The sequence below is a fragment of the Eurypyga helias genome, unplaced genomic scaffold (genome assembly GCF_000690775.1).
Source record: "Eurypyga helias isolate BGI_N326 unplaced genomic scaffold, ASM69077v1 scaffold16181, whole genome shotgun sequence".
NCBI lineage: Eukaryota > Metazoa > Chordata > Aves > Eurypygiformes > Eurypygidae > Eurypyga > Eurypyga helias.
In genome coordinates this window covers 30,469-44,117 of record NW_010231724.1, presented here as the reverse complement: position 1 = coordinate 44,117, position 13,649 = coordinate 30,469, and the positions used below count along the sequence as shown (strand labels likewise).

Here is a 13,649-nt window from a genome sequence, read left to right as displayed (position 1 = left end):
GCCATGAGAACTTCTTGTACATTATTAAGGACAAAATATAAACTGGTGGAATTTTCTCCCTTCAAAGTAATATGGGATTGACAAACAACTTTGGAAAAATTCATGGCTAACCATTTAAAATTGCAAATTAATCTTCAGTACCTAACCTTGACTATAATTTCACCATAAGAAACTCCTGGAAATACAGAATGTATATGTCCACTAGATTTGGTAATCAAAATCTCTCCCTACTGTTAGATTAACAGTTCATGAAATTTAAGGTATCAGAACAAGCCAAAGAAGCAAACTCATTTCGCAAAAACTCTCAACTCAGTATTAACTAAAGGTTTTGTCTTGTAATTAGCTTTTGAATTATGGCAGCAGCTCTACAAACAAGTCTTCCAAATCTTTAAAAAAAGTATTTGCACAAACTAAAGCTGTGCTAACAGTGATATTAAACCAAAACTTTTTTTGGTTTGTAACGTCTTTGCTCTTGTGTAGGAAGCCACTTTGTCTGTCTATTTAAATCTCATCTGGATGGCACAACATGCCAGAAAAGTCTTCTAAAATCTGAAAAACTTTCTACTGAAGCAATATAATTTAGCTACTCAGTTACCTCAGTATTGACCAGGACTTACAGAAGCACTTGGCTCAATTATGATTCTTTGTCTTCCTCACACTTTTACCTTTTCACTAGGTATTTGCTCTTAAATAAAGCATCCCATCTCAGCAAAGGAAAGACCCCACCTGAACTACTGCATCCAGCTCAGGAGTCCTCAGTACAAGGAAGATGTGGATCTGTCATATGCAGGTCCAGAGGAGGGCACGAAGATGCTCAGAGGGCTGGAGCCCCTCTGCTATGGGGACAGGCTGAGAGTTGGGCTTGTTCAGCCTGGAGAAGAGAAGGCTCTGGGAGACCTTGTAACAGCCTTTCAGTACTTAAAGGGTGCTTGTAAGAAAGATGGGGACAGAGTTTTTAGAAGGGCCTATAGATAAGGGAGAAAGTCCTTTTTTACGATAGGGGTGGAGAAACACTGGCAGAGGTTGCCTAGAGAGGTGGTAGATGCCCCACCCCTGGAAACAGTCAAGGTCAGGCTGGAGAGAGCTCTGAGCAACCCAATCCAGTTAAAGATGTCCCTGCTCATTGCAGGGAGGGTTGGACTATGTCATCTTTAATGGTCTCTTCCAACCCAAATTATTCTATTATACCCTTTTAAATATCAAAGTTTTCTTGAATTTTCCTTTACAGAGAAGATACACAAACGTAATGTGCCATTAGTATTACCTATTTAAAGAAATGTACTATGTTAACTTCAAAGTCTTTCAGCTTTACAGTATAAACCCTGGTCACTGCAAAAGACTAAAAGCATGAAAATTAGTAGTTTTTCATGTTAACTCAATAAATTAAATACTTTAACTATCTCACAGTAACTGTTTACTCCTCTATACAGAAATCAACCCCAAGTACATAATAGCAATCTACGTTGTCAAAAGAAGAAGCAATCTTCAGAGTTTAACACAAGGCAAGTCGCATTGGATTCTCTATGTTTGCTTTCAAAGTCTCCAGAAACTTTGAAGCCAGTTCATCATCTACTACCCGACCATCACTCGAAAGAGTCACTGTCATAAGTCGATGCTGCTTAAGTGTCTCATTCCCTTCTTCATCTTCCACAATCTTGAGCTCCGGTCTTGCTCGGCCCACAGCTAGGATGCAGGCCTGCGGAGGGTTTATGACTGCAGTGAAATCATTGATGCCAAACATGCCCAGATTGGAGATACTAAATGAAAGAGAAAAGAGTTACCAGTAATATTACATATCCCCTAGAAGAAATAATCTATGTTTAATGACTACTATGACCTAATTCTTTCCCAAGGCCAAACCCATTAACTTTAAAATAGATCTGAACTGGATTTCAGGTGGGCAGATCTACTCTCAAGAGTTTAAGATTTTTGCAATTGCAACTAATGCACCTTTTTAAAAGTCCCATTTCTTTACAGTAATGCAACCTTGCACTGCATGCACTACAGACAGAAAGCAGGACAGGAAAGTGGTATCGTCAAAAAAAACTTTGCCTGTTCCTGTAGGAAGCCAAGATTTTTTAGACTTTAAGTTACAATGGCTGCTGATAACCAAATGATACAATTTGGCCATCTAAATACCACCTGCGCAAAGAAAAGCCTTATCACATGCCTTTCTCCCTTGAACACTTTTGTCTGTGTCACGAACTGGGAAGTGGTATATTAGGAAAAGCTTGGACTCTTTTGTGACAGACTGCCTACAGAGAAAGCTTGCCCGCTATCGCCTCCTTTTTGTTACAGTTACTGCCAAGAGTGGAGAAAAGATAAATCTGTAGAGACTTGTGCTGGTTTTAGCTGTGACAGAGTTAATTTTCTTCACAGGAGCTAGTATGAGGCTGTGTTTTGGATCTGTGCTGAGAAAAATATTGGTTACACTGGTGGTTTTAGTTGTTATAAGGAATCTTGATATCAAGTCAAGGACTTTGATTCAGTTTCTGATACTGCCCCTGTCTTCCCAGTTTCTTCTCTACAAGCAGCTGGGAGGGGACACAGTTCAGACAGCTAATCCAAACTATCAAAGAAGTATTTTATTCCATAAAATCTGTGCTCCAGATTCCCTTACCAACCATCCTTCAGCCTGGTGGAGGGAGGATACAGGATCCTCTTCATGTTTGGTTTTTTTTTTTTTTTTTTTTTTTTTTTAAAGCATCTGTTCCTGTTTCTGTCTTAGGGAGGGCAGAGCATGGTTCCATCAGCCTCTCTTTCTCACACTGCCTGATGCTCCTTAACCTCTCTACTGTCTCTTGTAGCTCTGGCACCAGGCTGAACAGACCATCCACCTGGTCACACTGCACACAGCTGTTGTCACTACTCCCACCTGTTACCAACAAAATGCCCACAGTTATTCACACTCAGGGGCCATTTATGTTGATGAAGACTTCCAAGCCTCCACCGCTGCATTTCCATAAGCATTTTCTGCTGAAAAGTTTAGAGATTCTTTTGAACACTATTCCAGCACGAGCAACATACTCCAGACAGTTGCAACCCAGGCACATTAATATACATCACAGTGATGTTTCTGCACAAGTCTGTAGTATTACTCTCACCACAAATATCTATAGTAGAAGATATGATTAACATTAGCATTCCTAATCAGCTTTTAAAAAATTGACAGAAAGTGAGCTAAGCCAAAGTTCATAACAAAAAAATATTGCTTGATGATACTGTGTCATAAAATACAGTACATTAAAAGTTTTAGAAACCTGGGGAGTGTAAAAAGTCAGTTTGGAAATTATTTGTGCAACCGTGCCGCTATATTTATGCTAGTGTTTTATACATGCCATTTATTTCTCATCACCAAGTTTGCTAGCTCTTTTTGCAGAGTACATATATAAAAAATATTTACCAAATATATGGATATCACTGTCTGCTGCAATACGTCTGCCATACAAATGCTTTTAAAATATTTACTTTAAAACTACTATCAATGGGTTTTTCTAACTACAGAATACAACTTAAAAAAACCCAACAATTCTTCTGCAACTGGGAAAAATTAGGTGCAAAAATAAAAGTCAGATCAGTCTCAATATGAAAAACATGAATTTCACACCAGATTCAGATGAAATTAATCTGTACCAGGACAACTGTTGCCCCCTGATACAGGATGCTTGGCCTAGGTTCAGTTTTCAGAATGATCACAGAGCTTCATCCTAAATGGAGCAAGATTTTTAAAAGGCAACGCATTAACACACAGCAGAACAGCTGAGGATAAAATGGTTCTGAACTCACAATGAACGTATTAAATGCTGACAGAGAGTTTTACCTAAATGATCCTCCCTGGTACTCTTCTGGTAACAGTTTTCCATCTCTTGCTTTCTTTGTTAGAGCCTAAGGAAAATGAAGTAAGAAAAAGAAGAGAGAGGAAAGAAATTGAAGTGTTGCAATAGACTAATTCTTTTTACTTCAGTAAGACATAAGTACCATATAGCCATTAAAAAGTCATCTGCTTTTGGATTTAGGGAAGCACTTCACCAACACTGTTGTTGTAGCTGCAATGATTTGGCAAGGAAGATAGGACACACACCTTCATTTTCCCAACGATACTGGCTGTGCAGTAAAAGCTGTTCTTACCTTAAAAACCTGGTTCCAGTTTTTTAGATTATAAAAATATCTAGCAAAATACTGATGAGACAAATTCACAGTATACTTTTTAACATATTTGTTTAAAGAAACCACCAGGTACCACTTAAAAACTTTCTAGCAGATACATAGAGAATGTATTTCTTCCAACTAAGCATTAAGGGCCTTAAAGACCACCCTTCCTGTGACCTCCATTTCATTTGTGACACTTTACTTCTAAACATAATAGAAGAAACTGTCCACAAACGTTTTGTTCAAAATACAGTTCATGTTCTAGGATGAGATCACAGAGAAAAGGAAACGTATCCCCTTCTAGGATGTTTCTAACTTAGAGGTGTCCTTAGATGGAAGCAGTGGGAATCGGGATGATAACTCTTACAGCAGTTGTCACATAATAAAGGACTGTGTGGACCTCAGGAGAAATGGCACCCATTGGTGGCTCAAGAGCCAGTTATTCAGCCACCAACCCATTCCTAACACCCTGTGAGAGCTCAGTGGAAAAGGCGGTGACTGGAAAGTGTCAGATGACTTCTCCACTAGTAGTACCTGTTCAAAATGAGAAGCTCTTCAGCTGACAACGGAGACTGAAGTGGGAATATATGAAGGACAGAGGACCTACCTACCCTACTCATACCAAATACATTTAGTGTTTTTGGCTTGGATCGTATTTATCCAGCAGGTGGAAAAGCACATGGAAAATGTCACATTGTGATAATTGCAGCATTCTGACATTTTAAGACAAAAACAACTGTTTCCAAAAATACAGTCAGGGAAATAGACTCAGATCTGCTTCTGGGAAGAGTGGTAAAAGCAACACAGTCCATTTATATTCTCCTTCTTCTGGTAAAAACGATAAAACTACTAATTGTTTCCAATCACTTACTTAGGGAAATGTCAGTGGAATTGAATAACCAATAAACAAAATCTATTTTATCACAACGTGAAAGAAATATATCACATTTGTGAAACTTTCTTCGAGAATATTATTCCATGAATCCCTTTCCATTTTCTAGGAATTTTCTACTCCCTTTCTGGGATTCTACCCCTGTTTTCTAGGACTTTTTCCATGTTCTTTCTAGGAACTGACTTTTTCCCCCATACCTTCCTTTAAAAAATTTCTAGATTTCTTTTCAGGAATTGTCTGTTCTGCTTTCCAGGGATTTTCTACATTCAGTCTAGGAATATCCTGTCAAGCATTCAATTCAATCTACCAAGAGGTAGCTTCTATGAAACCTCACACCTGCCTTTAAGGACCAGAGTCAGTGAGTGGAAACTAAGATTGAATTGACTTCTTGCTGTTTGCATGTGGGTGGAGGCAGATTCAGTACAAGATAAACTTCCACAAAGGTAATGAGTCGGTTAGTAGTTATAGTTGTCACATGGATCAATCCTGTCTCATGTTATAATTCTGCTGGTCATGGTAAACAACTGTCTTCCCTGTATACATTTGTAAACATCTTTCAGTCACAGGGTTCTGGAAGGCCACAGTAATTTAACGACTGCAATGACTTTAGCTTAAAAATAAACATTTAGAAGTTTAAGGGAATCTCATACTAATGAGTCGCCCACTAAATAATTTAAGCTTACACCAAGTTTTAAAAGACTTTGACACCCATAACATGAATTTAAAAGTTAAAAGGATACACTGCATTTTATTTTAGGCTTTTATTCATCTCTGATTAATTAGTGAACCAAAAGACAATAGCCATGGGAACAACATTCACACAAAAGGTCAGTATAAGCATAATGCATATATACACTGCATTATTTGAATCACGAAAACACGGTGCTAGAATGCACATGACCTGGAAATAACATACATGCAGCAGAAGAAGATATATAAGCAATCTACACAAAGAAAGCACCTGCCAAACTACAGGGAGACTGGCAGAGAAACAGCTGCAGTTTCAGTCTGTGCCTCACGCATGTACATGTCAGGTACATACTTATTTCAATAATTTGGTGACGAAGTTGAAAAACAAAATTATATTGGTGTGGACATCTGCAGTCTATGTGACCCACTGACTATCATATTGAGTAGTGTGAGCTGTGTTATACACATCCCATGTGAAATGAAAGGGGAATAGTTACTCTATCGTAGCCCTACTAAGCACAATGCAAGTGTACATTCCCATAACAGGAACTGCAGGACACTAATTTATGGTAAGAGATTTGTAATACAGCATCACAGTATCACAGGTATTGGGAATGACAATGAAAGCACAACATAAAAAGTTTTGAAGTGGTACATGATGGTTTCTTTAAACAAATATGTTAAAAAGAATACTGTGAGTTTGTCTGATCAGTATTTTGCTAGATATTTTTGTTACCTAAAAAACTGGAGCCAGGTTTTTAAGGTAAGAACTTCACTTCAATGCTTTTCTTTTTGTCATTCTATCAGTAATCACAGAATAATGTAACAATCTCAGCTGACCACCTTCCTTGGCTGGCTATTCAAAGGATTTGCTTTTACACCACATTCAACATGAAGTAAGCAATATGGACTAGAAAAAAAAATGTTAAAAACATCCAATTATGAATGTTTTGTGGCATGACATGCCTTTTTCCACCACAGCTCTTGGTTGGTTGTTCCTCTTGGCCAACACAGACTATTATGATTTCTGTAGTTTTTGAAAAAAGACAAAAATTTACAAAGTGCAGCTTGTGTCTAGTTTTAAGACAGTTTTGTGCCCTAGCAGCTACTTCTATTGCATTCCTTAGACACCGTAGGTCTGCGATTAGCACTCAATAAATGACAAAAACAGGCTCGTGTTGGAGCATTCCATCATTCATTGTATTTTTACATGCCACAAAAAATTTGTTCTGTGGCTGGCCACAACTGCTACAGATTCAAGTCACTAACTGGCACCTGGTCTATGCAAAATAATGCTCATTAGTCTGAGGAGTTTAATGTTACCTTTTGGGTGACATTTTCAACCAAACTACACATTGAAAAAATGAAGACAGAACTAAATGTAACAATGTAACTGCACAGAAAGGAACACAAACAGCTACAAGAGTACTTCTGGGAAAGGGGGGAAAAAACCTCAACCAAACAAAATCCCAAACCTGAAGACCAGAAATAATAAAGAAATTAACATTAATCCTTGAGAAAATGCTAGATAAAGAAATACAATCATATTAAATTGCATAATTCTGTGAAGGTTTATTTTTCAAACAGTCTAGCCGGCAACTAAGTAACATGATGGCTAAACTGCTGTTAATTACAAATGAGCAGAGTTGCAAAATTAATAATAATTTGAAGTCTAAGCGACGCTGAAACTACTTTAGATCAATTTTGAAACTGCTTTTGTTATTACTGATGTGTATCTGGGTCATGGTACATTGACTGCTACGAAAAGCTATATAGATACTATATTCCTCAGCCTACCGTACATACAAGATTTACCTTTGCAGAGGCAGCAATTTCCCTTATTCCCTTGGCACCAACATCTTTTATGATTGGTGTAATGAGACCTCGGTCTGTTGCCACAGCAATAGAAATGTCAATGGACTGCAGCCGCCTGCAGACTTCTCCATCCCAGGTTACGTTCACATCTGGCATTTGCTAGAAGAGAGAGTGTAAGACAAGACAGCTGTTAAGAACAATGGTACAATCAAGTAATAAAAAAAAAAGGAAAATCCTTTAAGACACGCAACTACACACAGACATTGACCAAATTAATTAGTGCACCACAGATTACTGTCTGTAAATGAAGGCAAAAGAACAGGTCACATCTGTTATCAGGACTGTCACGAGCAAGAAAAAAAATCAAATCACTGTGAGGTTCTAAGAATATTGTACATGATTAGCTTGCATTTATTTTATTTTATTTAAACTTACTTTGCTAAAAAGCATGAATTTATGCTCCAGAAACTGAAATTGGCTGGGCAGACAGAAGATTTTTGGTGCTGCTGGAAAAAAAAAAAAATACAAAAGCCTACAAATTCCTTCAGGAGTCACTCAAATTACCTTACAGATAACAAGCACACAAAGCTACAAAGCAGTTACATTTCCACCCCAAAATAAATCACAGGATAGTGACTTAAAAAGCATGGAAATGGCCACCCTACTATACCCATGTGCTGTTTTCCACTTGCATCTCAAACATCACTCTCAAAGGAAGCTAAAAATAGAATATGCTGCAGGGTTATTCAGATACGGTTCTCCTAAAATGCATCCGATATTTTGTGCGTGTGTGTGGACTCAGTTAAAACTGAGATAATGTTTACTGATAATATCAATGAGGTTTTTGAGTTTACCATATAAAGCTGAAACAGAACAGGGGAAAACAAAAAACCCCAAACCAAAAATACAGGTGAAGTCTCAGGTAACTGATCATACATACTGTAAAGGTACTATTTCCAGTAAATTTAAGATTAGTATTTAGTGACCTTAATGAAAGTAGGAAGCTGATTTCATAGTGGAGAAGGTATTATCTAAGCATTATCTGATCATTATTATCTAAACATTATCCAAACTAGCTCCTCTCCTAGAAGCGGTGTAACAGTACTCTCCAGGATGACAGCACTCCTCTGTGCAAGTTAAATAAAACTCAGGGAAGTCTCACAGTATACACAGTTGTAAGATGCCTTCAGGTGGGTGCTGTGCAAGTATCTCTATATAAGGTATCCAAAAGACATGGTAGGGAGAAGGAGTTTTTCCTATCAACTTCAATATGATTAGAATAGTCTTAATTTTGATGTAGACCAGACAGTATTATTTCTCCCATCACTTCAGCAATGAAAGACTACTTACTTTTAAAGGACGGCCACTATATTGGCTGTTGTTACTACGCCCAACCACTTGTGGAGATCATTTCCACTTGAGTATTTAGCGCCTCCTTCTGTTTCTGGTAAAGAACAACTTGAGAAGTTTTTTCCAGTCCATCCCATGCCCAGAATTTCTCTCAGGCACTTGCTTATGAAACTGCCTAGAATCCTGTCTATTTTCTCTCAAAATCTGTAGTTCTTGCAATTATACAATACTTTTTAGACCACGTTTGGCTAGAAATCTCTCAAGTCCATTCCAATGCAGTGTTCTCTCTTAATTGCACACATCCATGGGAATAGTTCCCCAATTTAAACATCACTTCCTCCTTCAGCATTTTGTTAGTTAAAATAATCCTTGCAAATGAGAAAAACGGCTCTCACTCCCTTTCTAATGTTTTTATATTGTTATGACGTAATGGAACTAGTCTGGACCCTTGTTCTGCTTTGTCTGTAGCTTTTAGAACCTGCTGCTCAAACAATGCAATGATATCAGAAAAGTTTAGCTTTTCTAGGCATTTACCATGTAGCCAGAAGGTGTGATCACTGTGCAATCAAGAAGGTATAGGTAACAAATCCATAGCAATACCAAACTGCTTCAAAATCTGCACTCCTTCATTGACACACATAAGTACACTGCCTTGATGACAACAACAAACTCCATGGGATAGTTTGAGCATCAAGTGTGTGTCCCTCTTAATTATCCTTCTACATAACAGAGATCTTTTCCAGCTGTTAGCAACCACTAAAAGACACCATTTCCTCCTGAACCTTAAAAATACTGGCTGTCAGGCTCGTCAGAGCTCCCACATATGATATTCTAAAATTTAGTGCAAACTGAATTTAAACTAAAATCCACTCCACATCTAAGTGAAACCCCCCCAGTTTTTTCTTTTCACAGATTTGGAAATAAGATTGATTTCCCATTAGGTTTTCCATGTGATTATGTTTGAGATATTCTGGACGAAGAGGAGACAGTTCCAAAGCATGGGAGTTCTCCCAAGGACGAATCTCTGAAACCTTTCAGTTTCAAAAAATTAAGTGGCACTGGGAGTGTTTTGCAAACAGAGCAATCAACACAAATTGGAAGGCAATGTATCCAGTACTACCCAGAGAACATACGATTAGCTTACGGAGACTGTGAAGCCTCTGTGGTTTGGCATGGAATAAGTAGACCCGAATGAAATTTAAAGACCTTAACTTCAGGATGCATTGCGATCATTTAACTTGTATATTGACAAAAGGGACAATGACAATTCTTAGTAATGAGCAAACATTGGTTGCCTGAAGAATTTTTGATTCAAAGCAGAGGTCACTGAGTATGCCATCAGAATACATCTGAGGTAATACACAAGACTGGTGTAAGACTTGAGATAAATGTTTGTTTACAAGTGTAAGAGAAAATAAGATGCAACAGCAAAGACGACTTGTCTTGCCAACTGCCTTACTCTGCAGACAAAGCATCTATCGTTATCTGCAGATGATAACTATAGTAAGTGAATCTTTACTAAGAAGTTCTCATTTTTATAGTCCACAGCATAGAGTGTGTAAAGAATTTCACGTGGAGAACTTAAAAAACCCTTAAAATGAGTGATAAAGAATTACAAGCTTTGCTATGATTGCATTCATATCACCAGATCAGCTCACAAAATACTTTGTCTCCTTGGCAGTTTACTATAAAACTTATTTTTTTCAAAGTCAATCATTCACTTACCTTCAGAGTAACGGCAGTTGCCTTGATAATAAAATCATTTACAGATACTTTAATGTCCTCTGCAAAAAAAAAAAAAAAGAAGAAGATACAACAATCATTGCTCATAAGATTTATCAGCATTCCAATGATTCAGATTTTCTTCTTTGAAACACTGTCAGAAAGCAACTCATCTTCAAACTGCAGTCATAAAAGCAAGAAAAGTTTTCTCCTCCTTGGGACAAAAGGGGTATCCATCAAGGAAAAGTCTCCTGAGCAGAGACATTCTTACTAGCTGTTATGAGAAGGTCTAAAAAGCTGCAAATGAGTATTACTACTCATTCTTGTAAGTTGCAGCCCATATTTACTGTCTATGTAGATAGCTATTTTAGGACCTAAACATATAGAGACAGTACTGGAGATAATACATCACACTACCTAAAGAATAGTTAATAGGCATAATTCCACAGATCAGCTTTATTCAGCTATAAATGAGAAGTATGTTATTCTCTAGTGATCTCTCGGGCCTTAAAATTAGCAAGCAAAAGCATCTGTTAACCTTTAAAATGGACTAATGATACATTCTAAGGCAGGTTGCAAAATAACGAGTTGTGAAAATAAAAGCAAAGCTACACACAAAAAAAAGGCAGCATTAGTTGGAAGCAGATAAAATAACCTTGACAGGATGGGATTTTTTCCAGTGTAAGCCTAAAAACCACTGTGTAACACTTTATTACATTTGCTCCCTCTCCCCAAAAGCTCGGGGAAAAAGGAGGGATGGAAACAACGGCTATATGTGCTCTGCATTATTTTTTTTCCCCAAGTTCTAGGAAACCAAAAGCACTAACTAAAATCAGGACTGGTAGCAGAAGCAAAGGCTACAAATACACTGCAGAATACGCAACAGTTACTACAAGATTATCCTGAAGATGTGTGATATTTACACAATATTAAATGCATCATTCTCACAACAAAAAGCTGCATCACTATGCTACCATCATCACTGGTGTCAGATGAACAGATCAAGAGGTAAAACTACTTCATTTTCAAATCTGGTTTACGGCATGTAATACACATACCTTTAGAAATGCTTTTGTAAAGGGAAAGTTATTTACAGATAATTGTATTAAATGAAATCATCTTAAATGAACATAAATTTGGAAGAATTAATCAAGTGTCCACTTACCATGTAACTGACCTGCAGTGTTTGCCATGATTAGCAATCTATGAATACAAGAGCCAGAATTCTAATGTGGAATTTGCAAGCATTATGTTGCAGTGACAGAATTTCATATCAGACGAACCTGCGTCTTAGTAATCAAATATATTTCATATTTTGATTCATGTTACATTCCTAACCCTTGGCAAAAATGTCACTGTCCACTAGGGGGGGCAGGAATACAGTGAAAACATGAGTACAGTTAAATGAAGAGTATCTGACAATATTTTACCCTCCATCACTGAAGTTTACAGTAGGGATAATTACTATCTTATATCCCCCAAACCAAAGAAGCTTACAGTAAGTAGGGAATGCTGCATAAAACTTCCACATTATGTTGGTAAACAACACCAATAATGTTTTGGTCAAATCACTGAAAGATTTTGTCAGTCTGCTTGAAGAATAACTAATTGTGGATCATCATCCAAAGCTACAGAAATAAAAACATTATTTTAAGATTAGCAATTCACAATTTGTCACTGGTCAGAAGTATTTATGTGACACTGGAGTCTATGTGTCATTGACCTGAAAACTGACAGTTGTCTCCTGAAGGATAGAATAACACACCTCTTGCTCTCTACCAAATTATTTATTAATTACAAGAAGCAATTCTTTATTTATTACAGACAACAATTACACATTACATAAGTTATTTAATGCACATTGTGCAATTAGTACTTTGCACCTAAGAACAAAGCAGCACACTAAAGTATGTATCTTCCCCGGATTCCAAGAAATGCCAACTCTACCTCCCTGTGTATTTGTACAAGTATCTTATCAGTGAAAGATTCACACCCATCCGCTTGCTTAAGTTCAGTACCCAGTTCTTTTCTTTCAAGAACTGAAAAGGGATGTGACATAAGGATATCTATTCACAAAACCACAAACTGTTTTATTACTGCTTATTGCTAGCTAGAAAAAAAAAAAAAACAACCGAACAAACCACCCTCTCCCTTTCTTTTATTTGACAGCAGTCCAAACTGAATCTTCTACATCTAGGATGCTCAAATAACAGTTCAAGTCACAAATAACCCGAAAAATCACCTGAAACACTATTTGGACTCATAATTTCTGTGAAACCAACATGTTTTCTTTCAGATTCGCTTTAATTAATGTCAATTACCACTAAAGCTTCAAATGAAAAACAAGGTTTACTTCCACAAACCATACTGATTAAAATACTGTGTTTGCAATTACATATAAAAGAAGCAACTTAACGTAAAAAATATAAGATACATGTCTCAAAGACATTGCTCAGCTACTGCAATTTGACAGAACCACACCTCCAAGCTGATATATTTTTTCCCCTTAGCCTTACTTCCTCCTCATTCTTATTTTCAAGAAATGCAGCCTTCAGATGTACAGCAATACATTGTAACAACTTATACTTCCTCCTTCCTTGTTAGTGTGTATTAGGATCTTCACACTTTCAAAAGCTTTGTTAAATAAAGCCCCGATTACTACCTAGAAAACTAAATTAAAACAGTCCTCCTACTCTTCCATTACCTTTCAAAGTCATGACTGCATTTTGCCTTGAAATTAATAACTGTCTGACAATAACCAAAGTTTCAAAACTGACATAAATGCTGAAGGTAATTCAGATTTTTCCTTAGTATTACTATCACATGCAGCCTCTGAAAAAATTGTTCAGTAAAAAGTTATGACTGAAGTTGAATGAGTGTTGTCAGCAATGATGATGTTTTAGAACAGAAAAGTGCCATGTCACTGCCTTATAAACATTCACTTTTCATTATTGTGGTAACGTCTAAACCAGCATACAATATTCTATTTCTACTACGTGGTGTAATAATGAGGATACGCATCTAAAAGCTG

The 13,649-nt window shown here is 37.1% G+C and overlaps 1 protein-coding gene across 1 annotated transcript in view; it reads right to left on the bottom strand.

Annotated features, from left to right (window-relative positions):
• Window positions 1–1,184: 1,184 nt before the first annotated feature.
• Window positions 1,185–13,649, bottom strand: part of PDHX (pyruvate dehydrogenase complex, component X) — a gene marked incomplete at its 5' end in the record, with an annotated part of 42,925 nt that continues 30,460 nt past the window's right edge. Inside the window, 4 exons of the mRNA XM_010161200.1 lie at window positions 1,185–1,757; window positions 3,821–3,885; window positions 7,547–7,705; window positions 10,622–10,680. Of these exons, the coding sequence (XP_010159502.1) occupies window positions 1,493–1,757; window positions 3,821–3,885; window positions 7,547–7,705; window positions 10,622–10,680 (548 nt within the window). The remainder of the gene's footprint in view (window positions 1,758–3,820; window positions 3,886–7,546; window positions 7,706–10,621; window positions 10,681–13,649) is intronic.